Source organism: Ixodes scapularis, unplaced genomic scaffold, assembly GCF_016920785.2.
Source record: "Ixodes scapularis isolate PalLabHiFi unplaced genomic scaffold, ASM1692078v2 PGA_scaffold10__122_contigs__length_95168666, whole genome shotgun sequence".
NCBI classification, from domain to species: domain Eukaryota; kingdom Metazoa; phylum Arthropoda; class Arachnida; order Ixodida; family Ixodidae; genus Ixodes; species Ixodes scapularis.
The window spans coordinates 70,903,258-70,918,697 of NW_024609836.1; the positions used below are offsets into that span (position 1 = coordinate 70,903,258).

At 52.5% G+C, this 15,440-nt stretch overlaps 3 protein-coding genes across 4 annotated transcripts; 2 read left to right on the forward strand and 1 right to left on the reverse strand.

The window, feature by feature from the left end:
• The first annotated feature begins 78 nt into the window (after positions 1–78).
• Positions 79–12,153, forward strand: LOC8030698 (protein ARV1). The gene is made up of 6 exons (XM_002402568.5): positions 79–632; positions 1,130–1,249; positions 1,835–1,967; positions 2,689–2,752; positions 2,809–2,951; positions 11,613–12,153. The coding sequence occupies exons 1-6, from the start codon at positions 540–542 to the stop codon at positions 11,744–11,746; spliced, it is 687 nt and encodes a 228-aa protein (XP_002402612.3). The 5' UTR covers positions 79–539; the 3' UTR covers positions 11,747–12,153.
• On the forward strand, positions 83–469 carry LOC8030699 (ubiquinol-cytochrome-c reductase complex assembly factor 2). Its single transcript, XM_002402569.4, has one exon. It carries the CDS (start codon positions 83–85, stop codon positions 467–469), a length of 387 nt encoding a protein of 128 aa, XP_002402613.3.
• A 780-nt stretch (positions 12,154–12,933) lies between the features above and the next one.
• Positions 12,934–15,320, reverse strand: LOC8030697 (trafficking protein particle complex subunit 6b). 2 transcript variants are annotated; one of them, XM_002402567.5, is made up of 6 exons: positions 15,199–15,320; positions 14,966–15,027; positions 14,712–14,829; positions 13,791–13,874; positions 13,627–13,720; positions 12,934–13,030 (listed from the first exon to the last, which is right to left on the reverse strand). In XM_002402567.5, the coding sequence occupies exons 1-6, from the start codon at positions 15,277–15,279 to the stop codon at positions 12,996–12,998; spliced, it is 474 nt and encodes a 157-aa protein (XP_002402611.2). In that variant the 5' UTR covers positions 15,280–15,320; the 3' UTR covers positions 12,934–12,995. The 2 variants fall into 2 exon arrangements, with proteins under 2 accessions (XP_002402611.2, XP_040062166.1); XM_040206232.3 differs by lacking the exon at positions 12,934–13,030 and having other exon boundaries at positions 13,417–13,720.
• Positions 15,321–15,440: the final 120 nt, after the last annotated feature.

Below are 15,440 nucleotides of genomic sequence, written 5' to 3' on the forward strand. Positions count from 1 at the left end.
TCGTAATTTACGAATCTACGCGCCGCATCCGAAGCGAAGCTTAAAACGGGCAAGCCGAATCCAATCCAGTTGAGCCATACCAATGGCGGCTGCTTCACTTTATCGCGAGTACATGAAACTCTGCAGCGTGTGGCACGCGGATCCCACGCGAAAAGGCAAATGTCTCGGTGAGTTTATTCGGAAAAGAGTGGCCGAAGAGTTCCGCCAGAGCGAGCAGACGGTTCTTCGGGACCCCGCGGACTGCGTTCGACGCCTCAAGAGCCTCCAGGCGATCTCGGCCAACACCCACTCTAGCCGCTATCCGAGGCTCTCTGCATCGTCGGCGTCGAGTTTAACGCGAGCCGAGTGCTCGCAGTTGATCTTCGAGAACCTCCATGCCGTCGGAAAGGCCGAAGAGGAGAGTTCTCTGCTCGATAACCTAAGGGAGAGGTTCTCGTTCAGGGTTGTCGACGGGAAACCCAAGAAGTAGTGGCATCGGCCGAATAGCTGCGAGTGTGGTGTAGTCGAAAGCGCTTATATTCTTTTGTAGTTGAAAGACGATGAAGACCTCGTATGTTTGCATCCACTGCGGCGAAGGACAGCAACAACTCTACAAGAGATACGGCCCCGATCTGCTTAAGCTGTCCCGATGTGTAAGTATTGGTGGCCGGGTAACCTTTTATAGCAGCTACTCAGTAGCGAAGGGTTTTATTCTACTAAATCTCACGTTACAGAGAGAAAAAAGAGAAAAAGTTTGAATCTTGATTAGGGGGTAGGGGGATTGCTAACACAGCATGTCATCATCACCAGCATGATGTGATGATGTCACATGCAAACCCGCGATCCTTTTTGGGGTTGAAATATACTTGCCAGTCTTCTAGCTTTAGTCACAGTTCTAGTCACAGTGTGAGCTAAGCAGGACTCGTCACTTTTTTTTTTTAGAATAACTGGTCCAATGCTTGGACAATTTACTAATAAAGCTAAACAAAGATATTAACAAATTTTGCTCATTTTTTTTTTTCTGCCATCAAGTAGTGTAATGTTTTGTGATGGAAATGTGTTTGTTATTCATTTGGTTTTGGTATTACGTTACCTATTTGGATAGAGGCTAATACATTGGTATTTTTCTTTCCGCCGCTCAAATGTACAGTCCAAGTGCAATCACACAGTGGACGAGTACATCGAGATGGAGCTGTCTATCGTGTTCATCGACGCTGTGCTGCAGAAGCTCGAAGCGTACCGGCACCTCATTTTCAACGTTGGTGTTGAGGTGAGATGACCATTTCTTCCGCTTTTTTTGTGCGACTTCCTTCGGCGGTGTAGCTGTTGTATGACAATGACTGTAGCGCTAAACACTCTGCAACATCGAAAATTTGCAGTTCCTTGCCGTGTCCCATAAATTACCTGCAGCGATGGCCAAGACGCTGCACTCTCGGCTGTAAACAGTTGCACTGCCTCACTTAAATTTAGCGGACTTGCGTTCTGCTAACTACCAGGTGGTGGTCTTGTGACGCTGTGAGATCATGTGGCACTATGATGCGATGCGACACCGTCACATCGTGTGACATTGATGACATGGTCTGATGACATCATGTGACAAATTTGTCCGCTAAATTTAACGGGGAAATTGTAATGTCGTGAAATATAGGAGAGAATCGCAGCTTCGCAAGACGCTGTGATTGTCTGCCGAATTCAGTCGAGTTTTTCTGGTAAATACAGCGGGCCACGACCCTTCACGCAAACACACCCTGGGATCTGCTGCAAAGCCTTGCCAGTGACAGCTGTCATCGTGAAAGTTAGAAAACTTCAGTGACTGCTCCTTTTTCATGCACGTTCATGTGTGCACTCTTGACAGAGGCCCTGGAAGTTGGCGGTGTTCTTCCTCTTGGGGGAGGCCCTGGAGCTGTGGATGTCTCGCCAGCAGGGCGCCGGAGCTGGCCTGGGCTTGGAGTGGCACTTCTACCTGACCTGCCTCTTCCTGGTCGCCAGTGAGTCCCACCGCGGCATTCTTGTTCGAGGCTGCGCTCTTGACAGAGATCGTTGTTTCAACCTGGGTACTTCATAAACCAGAATTTTTTTCTCTGCAAACTCTAGGATTACTCAACTATCAAAATCCTCTTTTATTTATTTATTTATTTATTTAAATACCTCTAAAGGCCCTGGTGGTGCATTACATAGAGGGGGTATTGTAAGATAAAGTAAGTAGGCAGGCGAGCTGGTTGATGTTACACATTTTTGAAAACCGGAGACGACGGACGAAGAAGGGGACAACACACAAAACGTCTCAACCACAAACACACAAAACGTCTCAATTGAGACGTTTTGTGTGTTGTCCCCTTCTTCGTCCGTCGTCTCCGGTTTTCAAAAATGTATTGTAAGAATCGTTCAATACAAAATATGTCAATTAAGAAAAAGAAGAATCACTCTAGAGCAATTATCAAAAGATAAGTTCACAATAAATAATCACAGGCACCAATTCACACATATTAGAAAAATGCACCACAGAAAAATCAAGTGCAGCTGCCAAGCGAGCGACTGCACGCTTAAAGGCGGTGAGTCATTCCAAGCTATTTCACTTGTCAACTCGATTCAATCAGTCGTGGCCGGAATGGGTGGGCAAAATTTTAACAGCGAAGGGAATGTAAACTTTGTTAGTACGACCACGAGGAGAGCAGGCGGTAAGATGTAGTCTCTCTCCCGTGCCTTCAGGCAATGCCGTTTTCCTGGCACTCGTGGTTGCCCTGGTGAACCTCTGCGTCAAGACGTGCAACAGGTAAGCTAGGCGCCTTTTCGTCTGCTCGGGTAACTCACGAGTGCCACCCATTTCAGGGAGCATCTGGCCTGGGCTCTGGTGCTGTGTAGCTACGGGAAGCTGCTGGCTCTGCCAGCCACCCTGTGGGGATGTGACCGGTCCCAGGCACACCTCCTGGTCACGGCCTTCTTCCTCTGCTCCCAGGTCCAGGCCTGCAGGGGTGAGTGGGCTCGGGCCGACACCTCCCAGACCGTGGGTTCTAGAATTGGGTTCTTAGGAACTGAAAGATTCCCGAAATTTGCATATTTTCTCGATCGTCCCTGCCTCCAAGTTGGGCGTCTTGCAGTGTAAGCATGATTTCAGCAGATCTAAGCCAGCCATGAGCTCTGTCCCCCTTAGTTCTACAGATGTGATTCTTTCCAGAATAGTATGAGGAGTTTTTAGCTGATGTTATAGATGTAATAAAAGCTTTTATTTTGCTTGGGAAATTATGCTTTGATGCCAGTAAATCCTCCAGAGGCAGCCCCAGTCGAGTTATATATTCGCGGTTTGTGCTGGAGCAATGAAAGGACAACATAGGAGTAGAGTTCAATGTTTTGTGGGGAAAACCTGATTTAACCCATTTAGTGTTTTTTGTGTAGTTTTTAGGAGGCTTTCAGTGGTGCACATGGCAGGAGTGGCCATGGCTCTTTGTGGCTGAAAGTGTAGCTACCATGATCCGTGAACATGCTAAAAATATCTTGACCCTTTAAGCGGCGAGTTTTACTTGGGTGCGCAACCATGCTTTGAAAAGATTTTTTTTTTTTTTTACTAAGAATTTTTATGAATTATTTTTGGGGAAAAATTTTGATTGGTTTCTTTTGATGTAACGGAATAAAATGTTGCATCGTCTTTTGCTTGAGTACAGGAATGAAGAGAATGTTCATTTTTACACGTTGTGGTTCTCCTTGGGGCCACTGCCTTTGGGAGTACCACGTTCGCGGCGAGACGCTCTACCGCGAAGCGGGTTCGTACTCGCGTGGCATGCTGCTCGTTGAGCGCAAACAGACACCAGTCACGTTGGTAACGGTGATAAACTGTTTATTTACAATGAAACAAAATAACAACAACACAGCGGCTATAAGCTGGTGAACGCCGTCGGTGTGGAGATCGCCCACGGCCGAACGGTCGTTCACAAAGGTACAAAGTACGGGGTAAACGCTCACCGGTGCGCCGGAAGGGTCCCCGTTGTCGCCGCCGCCGAATCCCAGGAAGAAGAGAGAAACGAGACCGCTGTCCGCTGGTTTTAAGATAACGGCGGGGGCGAAGTGGCCAATCAAGGAGCGACACGTCGATCTCCTTTGTGCGGGGGTTCGCTACGGAAATCGCCCCAAGGGGGGAGAGGAGGAAGCCGCTCACAGTGGTAAGCAGCGCCACCTCTCGCTACGCCAGCGCGGCCGCCACGGCGCGCCAAAACGCTGACGCGACAGAATGTTGAGGGATCACAATCCCCACACTCTCCCCTCCTTAGCCAATAGTCACCCGCAAACGGGTGAACCAACACAAACACACAACAAGACTAAAATAACAAAAAAAGAAAAAGGCGGCTGCAACTACACGGAAAACAGCCCGGCTCATAGGTCCATGCTCCAAAAGCTCGTCCAACGGTCCCTCACCAGCGGTGGAGCTCCCAGCTGCAGTCGATCGGCTGCGTCAACACGTGACCGCCGCGCACGTGGCGGATCACCTCCTTAGCGCACAGGCGGGGTAGGGCGTCGAGCCCAAGTGACGAATGTCCCACAGCAGCATTCCGAACGCCCAGGCGTCGGACTTGAAGGGGAATACCTGGAGTTGCACGCACTCCGGAGCCATCCACCGCACCGGGAGGGCGCACTTGGACACCGTTGGTAGAGGTCCGTCTCGGAGTCCATAGTGCTCCTGGAGAGGCCGAAGTCGGCGACCTTGTAGCAGCCGTGTTCATCGACAAGCACGTTCCGGACGGCAAGGTCCCGGTAAATTGTCCCTCGACTGCCGATGTAGTGCGTGCCCTACGAGCCCTGCTGGGCGAACTGCGCCAGGTCCCTGGGGCCCTTGGGACTTGTTACGGGACGAACGGGAACAGCTGGTCCCTGGTCGGCGAGCTTTCCGACCGCGGCGCGGGTCCCGAAGATAATGAGCCGGCAGTCCCTGACCGGATGTCGATCCCGACGGCCCACGAAAACGACGGGTTGCTGGTTTGGCCCGCGGCCGGCTGGGGTAGCGGGGCCGCCTGACGAGTCACGCGCAGCTCTGGACCCTGGGCACCGCTGAACTGCCGTAGCCAGGAGACAGCAGCTCCCGAACGACGCGAAGCAAAGGCTGGAGGTCCTCTTCGTAGGTGCGGAACGTACTGCGGTAGAATGACCACTTGGTCTCCGACCGCTCGTGACGACGCTCGCACCGCGCTCTTGCGTTGACATGTGGCCCACGTGAGCGTAGGTGGCAATAACTGACCAATGGCAGTTACGCGTACCCTTTCCCTCGGAAGCCGTGTTTGGGGGATTCCCCTACGGGTTCATCCGGGAGCGAACGCTGAGGTGACGTATCAAGGTCACTGCTTGCCAGTAAACAATGGTGTCTGGCGCGTTCGCGAAGGCAGCAGGTGCATTGTGTGTTGCACTTCCCTTAATGTGACATTTCGCCACTTACAGGGGCTGCCTCTACGAAAACTTCGGATAATAGTTCCTCCGTCTCCGCAGATTGTAGCGAGACGACTGTTGTTCGCTGCTGGCGTCGTCTCGCGCTGCGTGTGCATGTTTCTGCGGGGGCTGAGTTTGCTCGTTGGCCCCGTTTTCCCTCTCATGGTAGGGTTTCAGATCGCACACATGTACCGGCCCACCGACTTTTCTTGATTGCAAGTTTGTCAGCTTGTACACGAGTGGGGAGAGAAGTTCCTGCACTCGGTACGGGCCACACCACTTCGGAGCCAAAGCGGCCGAGAAGCCTTTGCTGGCATCACTCAGAACATGGTTGCGTCTGAGGACGAGATCGCCCACTTTGTAGCGGAGGTCTCGATGCGAGCGGTCGTACTGAGCTTTTTGTTTCGCTCGCGCTACCCCGAGATTGCGACGTGCCTCCGAGAAGGCTTCCGTCATCCGAGTTTGTAGCTGCCGCGCGTGGTCCGTTTGCGTCGGCTGCGCGTTGTCCACCCCGGCGCTCGTCCCTAGGACACGGTCCATGGGGTTCGGAAGCTCTCTCCCGAATGTGAGGAAAGCGGGGGTGAAGCCCGTCGAACGGTTGAGAGTGGTCCGAAGTGCGAACCCGATCTCGGGGATATATGCGTCCCAGTCACGGTGCCTTTCCGCGAAGGCGGCCAGCATTGGTTTGATGTTTCTGTTACATCGCTCCGTGATGTTCGACTGCGGGTGGTACGGCGTGGTTGTTCTGTGCTTTATGCCAAGGGCCTTGCACGCGTCCACGAATACCTTCCCGACGAAGTAGCTCGCTCGATCAGTCAAAAGAGCTTCGGGGAATCCAAAACGGGTGAAAACCTCCATGAGCTTCTCCGTGATCGCTCGGGCTGTCAGCTTACGGAGTGGAAAAAGTTCCGTCCATTTGCTGAAGTGGTCAGTTACAACCAGCAAATACTGGTGTCCTTTAGGGCTCCTCGGTAGGGGGCCGACCACGTCGCAGGCTGCCAGAGACCATGATTGCTGGCTCGGAATCGGTTGCATTAGGCCCGGGGGTTTGCCGCCTCTTGGTTTGAAGCTTTGGCAAGAGTGGCAGGTGCGGGCATAACGGAAAACGTCCCGTTTCATGCCCGGCCAGGTGGCGATGCGACATAACTTTGAGTAAGTCTTGGAGCCGCTCGCGTGTCCGGCCAAGTGCGAGTCGTGATAGTAGCGCAAAACTGCGTTTCTCAGACTGCGGGGTACCACTACCTTGAACGCCTCGTCGGAGTCGTTCTCGGAGGGTATGTACCTCAGCAAGAGCCCGTCATTGCTCAGCAGATATGAATCCTCCGTGCCCGCACCAATACCAGATGCGTCCCGGCACTCGGCGCCTACTACAATACCAGTAGTGTTGCGCCCGGCGGTCGCACCGCCCGCCTCCACGGCGTCCGACTCTTCCGCGAGTCCGTCGATCACCCTTCGACAAAACGGATCATTCTGCTGGGCTTTCAGAAGCTCTTCTTTGCTGAACACGATTCCCACGGCGCTCACTGCGTCTAGGTGGTTGATCGTCTCGTCCGGGGTGGTCAGATCTGCTGCCTCCCTTTGGGACTGAGTCACGGCTTCGCCTGACAATGTGGATGTCGTTGGCTCGGCCTGGGTCTTTGCGGAAATTTGTGTGCAGTCTACGGGGGCTCGTGACAATGCGTCCGCCACCACGTTTGTGCTGCCTTTCCGGTACCGCACGACGTAGTCGTATTTTTGCAGCATCAAAGCCCATCTTGCCAAGCGACCAGCGGGTTCGCGAAGTCGGGAGAGCCATATTAGGCTTTGGTGATCTGTTTCGATCACGAAAGTGGTCCCGTCGACATAAATGTCGAAACGCCGGAGTGCAAAGACGATGGCCAAGCACTCTTGTTCGCATGTGCTGTAGTTCCTTTCAGCTGGCGTCAACGAGCGGCTGGCGAAGGCCACCGGTCGGAGTACACCTTCGTGCTGTTGGAGCAGGACCGCGCCCAAGCCAAGATTGCTGGCATCTGTTTGGATCAGAAAGGGCTTGTTCAAGTCGGGTAGCTTGAGTTCAGCTGTGTCCGCGAGCGCTCGGGAGGTGCGGCGAAAGGCCGCTTCCTGCTCGGGACCCCAGCTCCAACTCACGGACTTTCGCAATAGGCGTGTCAGTGGTGCTTGAAGCGTCGCGCAGTTTGGGATGAATTGGCGATAGAAGTTCACCATTCCCAGGTAGCGACGGAGGGAGCTCACGTCGGTTGGCGCAGGAAACTCCAGGATTGCCTGTAGTTTGTCGGGATGTGGCGCAAGGCGCCCGCGATCCAGTTCGAACCCGAGCAAGGCGATGCGGGTTTCGGCTATTTGAGCCTTTTCGGGGTTCAGGGTCATTCCCGCGGCTTTGAGCCGGTTGAGTACGTCCTCGAGATGACGTAGGTGATCTTCGAAGGTGTTGGAGTAGACGACAATGTCGTCGAGATAGGCCATTGCGTGTTTCCATTTGGCTTCTCCGAGTACTCGGTCGATCAATCGCTGGAACGTCATAGGCGCTCCGCACAGACCGAAGGGCATTCGTGTGAATTCGAAAAGCCCGCGGTGACAACAGAAGGCTGTTTTTGCCTCGTCACCTGGCTCCATCCGAACCTGGAGGTAGCCTCGGCTAGCGTCCAGGGTGGTGAAGTACCGCGCACTGCCCAAGTTGGACAGAATCGAGTCGATGCTCGGTAGCGGGTAAGCGTCTTTTCGTGTGACGTCGTTGAGACGGCGGTAGTCCACGCAAAGACGTGAGCTGCCGTCTTTCTTCGGGACCAGCACCACGGGGAATGCCCAGGGGCTGTTAGATCGCCGGACGACTCCGGTGTCGATCATTTCGTCCAGGGCACGGTCGATGGCTTTTCGTTTAGCCAAGCTTACGGGTCGAGCGTTCTGCCTTCTTGGCAGTTCGTCGCCCGTGTCAATGCGATGGCGCACTTCGTTTGTGCAGCCCGGTCGGTCCGTGAACATTGCGTCATAGCGGCGCAACAACGACGACAGTCGGGCTTTTTCTCGCCCTGACACGCTGCATGATTGCGTGAGCAGTGGGTGCGTCATTTCCCCAATGGGGGCGGCGCTCGCTGCCATCGGCGCTGGACTCGGTGTCTTGGGGTCAATGACCCGGTTTAGGGAGTCCCTCGCTTCCTCTCGACGGCTCGTCGCGTGCGCCAATGGTGGCGTTGGCGGTACGGCCGGGGGTTCGCAGAAGGGTTTCAGGGGTGCAAAAGTGCCCTCCCGATAGCCTGCGCTGCTGACGTCGATAACAATGCCTGTTTTGGCAAGGAAGTCTCTGCCCAAAATAATGGGCACCGATAGGCCAGGGAGATGAACGAAGCGTTGTCGTCTTACTCGATTCTCCCATCTCGCGACCAGCCGCGCGGTACCAGCCGAAAGGGCGGTTCCGCAGGCTAGGCGAAAGGCAGTGTTGCATTCTCGGAGTCGGACAGAATTCTGTCGGAGGTGAGTCAACACTTCGTCGCCGAACATCGAAGCGCTTGCTCCGGTGTCGAGGAGTGCCTTGAATGGCTTGCCGGCGATCGTCACAGAAATGAACGGGGCCGGCGTGCCGGTCGGGAAGCCTATTCTGTAGGCGGTCGGTAAAAGAGTGGCCATGGGACCCTCTGATTCTTTTTTAGCCACCGGTCCGTCCGTCCAAGGGCCGTTTACCGGTGGCTTTGCTCGTTTCCCGCGCGGTGCGATTCCGTGTTCGGCCGCTCCGGGCACTGGCGAGCGAGATGACCGGGGCGATTGCACCGAAAACATCTTCTGTCGTCGCCTCGCCGGGGGTTCCGCCGTGCGTTTTGGTTTTCGCCGGCTCTGTCGTAGCGTGCATCGGCTCGCTGAGATTGAGGGATCCTCGTTTCCTCCTGCCTCGCTGCCTCGTTGGGGCGCGAGTCGGTGGTTCTGAACTGCGGCGTCGGCCGGCTTGTTCGTCTACCATAGGAGTACGGGTCGAGCGCACGATCTGAGATTGCGTACGTGTCTCGGCCCCGATCTTCCGCATAGTTTGCGGAATCGTAGCGCCTCGGTGTTCGAGATGGCGTGTCCCCGCTCCACGCGCAGCGCGGTTCGAGGGCCGCTGACGCTGGAGGCGGAGGCCGGTACGCACGGGCAGCGAGAATGTCTCCCTGAAGGCGCCGGGCCTCGGAGGCGAGCTCGTTCAGGTCGCGGAAACGGCTGCCTCGAAGATACGCAGCGAAAGTCGGATGGCTTTGGCGTATGACGCGTTCCACTCGCTCTGCATTGGGAGCTGAGGGTTCTGCGAGCTCGAAGAGCTCTTGCATGGCTCGTACGAACTCCAGCAGGGACTCGTCCGGATGCTGGGTTCGCTGTTCGAGCTCCCGCCGCATCCTTCTCTCGTAGTCGGCGGGAAGGAATTCGCGGCGGAACGCCTCTCGGAACTGATCGAGCGTTCCGGGTTGGTCACCGACAAGTCGGAACCAGCGGGCGGCTTCGTCGACGAGCGCGATTGGCAGAATGCGCTCAAGTATTTCACGATCGGACATTCCCATCGCGCGTTGGTACTTCCGTAAATCGTCAAGGAAGTCCGTAGCGCTCGCTTTGCCTGCGTAACCCCGATAAGTCGGGACGGGAATTCGGACCGGAGGTCGTTGGGCCTGTGGTGCTCGTGTTGTCGTTCGCAACGCACCTGTCAGGCTCTCAATCACACGTGCCGCGTTTTCGAGCAAGGTGTGATGAGGCGCCGCAGCGGTTTCTCCGTGGGGAGACCGGTAGGCTTCGCTTTGTGCCGGCGGCGGAGCACGTGCGTTCAGGGAAGATCCGGGAGCGATAGCGCCCGTCCGCAATGGCGTCGGAACCACGCTCGGCTCCAGGGGTGCGCCGTAGGACGCTTCTCGTTGGAGGGTTGGCATTTCGGCTTCCCGTTGAAGTGGGGGCCGCGCGAATGCGTCGGCCGCGGTCGCCAGCGTGAGCAAATCCGAGAAGTCGGTCTGCATCGTCACGGTAAGCGCTGGTTGCGCGAGGACTCGTCACTCGGCAGCAGTCGCCACACACAGACGTACCAGGGTTCTGGTCGTCAGCCCTTTTGTTGGGCGCCAAATTGTGGTTCTCCTTGGGGCCACTGCCTTTGGGAGTACCACGTTCGCGGCGAGACGCTCTACCGCGAAGCGGGTTCGTACTCGCGTGGCATGCTGCTCGTTGAGCGCAAACAGACACCAGTCACGTTGGTAACGGTGATAAACTGTTTATTTACAATGAAACAAAATAACAACAACACAGCGGCTATAAGCTGGTGAACGCCGTCGGTGTGGAGATCGCCCACGGCCGAACGGTCGTTCACAAAGGTACAAAGTACGGGGTAAACGCTCACCGGTGCGCCGGAAGGGTCCCCGTTGTCGCCGCCGCCGAATCCCAGGAAGAAGAGAGAAACGAGACCGCTGTCCGCTGGTTTTAAGATAACGGCGGGGGCGAAGTGGCCAATCAAGGAGCGACACGTCGATCTCCTTTGTGCGGGGGTTCGCTACGGAAATCGCCCCAAGGGGGGAGAGGAGGAAGCCGCTCACAGTGGTAAGCAGCGCCACCTCTCGCTACGCCAGCGCGGCCGCCACGGCGCGCCAAAACGCTGACGCGACAGAATGTTGAGGGATCACAATCCCCACAACGTTTCACTTTGTAAGGAAGATGGTTGTTCTACAAGTAGATTTGGGAAAAGAAATATATAGTGCCAGGCTTGTTTTGTAATTATTCCCGTCGTTTCGCTCACTTCCAAGACATTGTGGTCACTTCGCTAAAGCAGGGCCTGCTTTCTGCGTCTCAAAGCTTTGTCTCAGATCCCTGACAAAGCATTTAAACTTTCTCCAGCCAGCGAACGCATATAAACCTAAATGTGCTTGGTGTTGCATTCAACAGATGGCAGTACCTATAACCTCCATAAAAAATTGACACGCATTCCACAGTGCATTTTTTTGCTCAGTCCGGAGGAAGTGTCGCGAGTCTTTAGACAAGCTCCTCGTTTCAAGGTCAAACTTGGTCAGCCTAGGTCAAGGTCAGAAATCAGACTTGTTCGTAAAAACTTTGCACCGAGCAGCCGACAGCGTACCAGCACCTGCCACTTTGGATGCTGTAACCGTGTTTCATACTGCCAGAGCGCTTCATATCGGCAGCCAAGACGAGCGGGGCATGTCCGAGTGACGCAGCATTTCGTGCCCCCACTCTCTGATGCAAGGTTCAAGTCGATCGTCTCTGTTGTCGTACAGTTGTCTCCGGAGCTGGGCGAAGCTGGGCAGCAGCTGTGGTGGCGACCTCTTACCTGGTTCAGCAGGCGGCAGTCGTCTGGGCGTCCCCCATCCTACGGCTGTCGGACTACGCCGGACCTCGAGAAACGGATTAGCCGGAGCAAGACTGGAGAAGCTCCGAATGGGACCGGCTGCACGCCCACTGGAGTGCCACAAGTTTCAAAGTGCCTTTGGTTTCGCGACAGCGTGATTATCTGCTCGGAACTGGTTTAAAAGGCCTTTTCGTGCTCAGCCGCGGTCAGCGTTGAAGTATCGAAGTGAGCAGCGGAAATGGCACGCAGCACTTTCGGAGTAAATCGTCGACGTGCAATTCAGGCGAGCAGAGACGAAGAGTTGTCACAAGTCTCGGACTGCCTCTGGTTTAGGGACTGCATGGTCACCAGCTTGGAACTGGTATAGGTTTCTTCAAAGAGGTGCTTGTTCAGCATCAAGGTCTTGGAGTGCGCAGCAACGAAACGGTAGACAACGTTTTTGGAGTAAATCGTCGACGTGCAATTGTTAACATTGTTTCTTCTTTTAATTGAAAGGCTGTTATTAATACTGGTAGAGCGACAAAAAGTGCTCACTCGGGGCACACATTCTAATTTCAATTCCCAGGGAAACCCCTGGCAGAGTACCTCGTAGTGCTTTGACTATCACTTTGGTCAGGAGTCTCTCCAGGAGAATGCATGGAAAGATGCTACATTTTAATTAAAGTTTGGAATCTCCTCTTTTCCACTAGCACACAACTTTTCAATATTGTCCGCTCTGGCGGTGACATGCTTCCGCTACCGGTGCACTACTCTCCGTATGCCATCATAGATGTTCAAAGATGGCCGTTGATGAGATCAGCGTCGCGCTGAGGAGCTGCAGTTCCAAGATATTCTGCCTCAGTCACCTTGCAGCCCGGACCTCGCACCATCAGACTTTTGCCTGTTTTTCAAGATAAAGAAACATCTGAAGGGTACACGGTTTTTGTCCGACGACAAGGTTACCAACGCAGTGCACCCTCTATCATCCTCGACGGCACACGGAGAGTAGCGCATCGCTAGCGGAAGTGCATCGCCGCCGGTGGGGGACGATATTGGGAAAGGGGAGATTCCAAATTTTCATTTGAATGTAACATTTTTCAATTCGATCACTGAACGAAAAAGACAGCTTAGGAGGCAAAACTTATTGACCACCCTTTGTACAAGAAACCCATTTGGTGAAAATATTGACCCCCATCTCTACCCAGGCACATGTTCATCGCTTTATATTGTAGCTCATCCCAGGAGCTCTAGAATTTGTGAAAGTGCACATGTGTGACATAGTCTTTATTTTTATGACAAATACAATGGATTACGGCGAACTGGAAGTGCATTTTCATGTACATTGAACAGCTTGGACCTGGAACTTGCCTGGAGGAATGACAAGAAAGCGGCAAGGTCATGGTGACATCGTGCCAAGTGGTTCAAAATTTTTACGAGGTATCCACATAAATCGCCTCTATAGATAAAAAAAAAAAAAAAATTTCGACAAATAAAATTATGCTTCCATGCAATCCCTTTGCTTTGTGGCTTATTTCGTTAGAAATAAAATTCAGTTTCCTACCCTTCAGGCCACTCGGAAACTAATTTTCTGTTGATGAGGCACTGGTAAGGATGACAAGGAGTTCGCTGTTGTTTTCTTGCCCCAAAAAATGAGCCCTTTAAATTTCAGATGGTTTGGGCATGCAAAAAAAAATTCTATGTCTAGAAATATAAATTTACTCTTGCCCTGAGAAGTACATTTTATAAACTGGCATATGACTCAACAAGTTCCTCTTGAGGGGAGTCGGAGAATGCACTTTTAATGGCATTGACTATCACCACAAGGGTATAGTGAGATTGTAGTTATGGAGAACCTTCCAATAGTCCGAGGTTGACTCGGTTGCCAACAAACTCCGGACACTATGCATAACAATTCAGACCACTGTAGGTTTGTATTTTGAAGAATGTTCTAGCAGGAGACTTACAGGCAGGCATGACTGTGACCTCTACCGTGACAACGCTGTTGATACCCAGGTTTGCCAGAGTGCCGCGGATCAACCCGCACGTGAAAGCCAAGTACTGCCGTCAAAAGGAAACAAAAGGTGTGAGATTAGGAGTGCATGCTTTCAGGCAAGTGGCATGTGCTTACCTTGGGAGCCATTTCAATGTACTGCTTGTTGTTCGACAGTTGAGTCAAGAACCGGAACCTGTTGTCGTGAAGCACGTAGACCCCCTGCGAGATGGGACACCCAAGGGAGAGGTGACCATATTAATTTAGAAGTTGTAGCTTAACTGTGTCATGTTGGTTTGCCCAGACTTGTATAAAAATATGTAGGTCGCAGCTGCCATTCCCACAGAAGTTCAATAAGTTAACTAGAGAACTGGCAATTGAGCAGCAAAGCTTTTTTTTTTTTTTTTTTTTTTTTTTTTAAACGGGGTAGGAAGACAGGAGAATCGGTTGGTGTTACACACATGAAAAAATTTAGACCAAGAACTTCTTTCGTCTTTGGTTCTAGCATCTGTCCAGTTTTTCCCACTTCTATGAGCTATCAAAGTTCTCGAGATTCAATGTGCTACATGGCTATGTGCTCTGAAATTATGTTAGAATCGAAGATGCAGTGAACCTTTTGCAGAAATATTGGTTAGAGATAGAGAGTGAATGGATTTGTGTACCCTCTCTTTTCCTTCTGACCAAGCAGAGACATAATATGGTTTCTTTGTATCAACTTCGGCAAGGCAATTCACAATGTGGACAAAAGCGAATTTTGGGGGAGCCGTGTCTAGATCACACCAGCTCAATGGGCAAACTTGATGTAGCTGACATTGTGGGTGTCGAACGGGTGGGAGAGGCCTTGCGCGCGCGTTACTTAGTTTTAAAACTGGTAATGTTTTCTAGGTGGCAGTACGTATTTGGAAAAAGGTGGATTGCGCTAATTTTATCGTAATTAGTGGCAGCTGCGATCCCAAGGTATGATTTCAAGGGCACTCCGCGGCTGGTAGCGCTTACACAGTGGATCGTAACGCTTACGCGACGGATCTTAGCGCTAAAATGGCAGACGGTAACGCTTACATGGTGATTTGTCCTCAAGTTGTCGATCTGCTTCTTGTAGACCGCGGACCAGAACTCCTTACAAATGAATTTAATGACATCCAGCTCCGTCTTGAACCGGGGCCAGTCTTTCGTGAGCCTGCGTTGAGTGATTCACGTGGGCTAAGTTCTAAACCAAGTTTATTCAGACGGGCTGGACAGACCACATAACGGATAGGTTGTCGGATCAGTTGAGTTGACACGGTTGTACGAGGCGCTGGGAAAGCCAAACTTACTTTTCCACCAATCTGTAACCCGTCGAAAATCCAATTTGTTCCAGCTTGGTCACGGATGCGTCCTGCGTGACAAAGAAAGCGGTTGATAGAACAGCTGACGGCGCACCAATTTGACGGTTGGAATCGGAAGGGGAGGGCGTGCGTAGTCGCCATACCCGCAAAAGAACTCACGTTAGTGCATGTCTATATATCATACGAGCTTAATATCACTTATCTGTGCCAAAATTAATTACCCGTTCTGCAGGATCGTTTTGGGAGTAGAGAGAGTTCGTCATTTCCATGAATAAAAAGTCGAAGAGAGCGTCGTCGGCCATTTTGCTCTCGTCGTCTGCTAAGCAACTGCGGACCAGCTGTTCTAGGGTAATTAATAATAAAAAATAAATTCCTCTTATAAGACAATTTTAGCTTATAACAAATAATTTTAATTATATACATTTATAGTTAATTAACTGCTATTATACGCATGTAAAAGATA

What these genes read in the sequence shown, in the direction of transcription:
- LOC8030699 (XM_002402569.4), top strand. Translation starts at nt 83, where the DNA reads ATGGCGGCTGCTTCACTTTATCGCGAGTACATGAAACTCTGCAGCGTG.
- LOC8030697 (XM_040206232.3), bottom strand. Translation starts at nt 15,279, where the DNA reads ATGGCCGACGACGCTCTCTTCGACTTTTTATTCATGGAAATGACGAAC. An exon ending in AAAACGATCCTGCAGAACGG is followed by an intron (nt 15,028 to 15,198) that starts GTAATTAATTTT and finishes TTTGTCACGCAG; the next exon opens with GACGCATCCGTGACCAAGCT. An exon ending in ACATTGAAATGGCTCCCAAG is followed by an intron (nt 13,721 to 13,790) that starts GTAAGCACATGC and finishes TTTTGACGGCAG; the next exon opens with TACTTGGCTTTCACGTGCGG.
- LOC8030698 (XM_002402568.5), top strand. Translation starts at nt 540, where the DNA reads ATGAAGACCTCGTATGTTTGCATCCACTGCGGCGAAGGACAGCAACAA. An exon ending in TGCGTCAAGACGTGCAACAG is followed by an intron (nt 2,753 to 2,808) that starts GTAAGCTAGGCG and finishes CACCCATTTCAG; the next exon opens with GGAGCATCTGGCCTGGGCTC. An exon ending in CCAGGTCCAGGCCTGCAGGG is followed by an intron (nt 2,952 to 11,612) that starts GTGAGTGGGCTC and finishes GTTGTCGTACAG; the next exon opens with TTGTCTCCGGAGCTGGGCGA.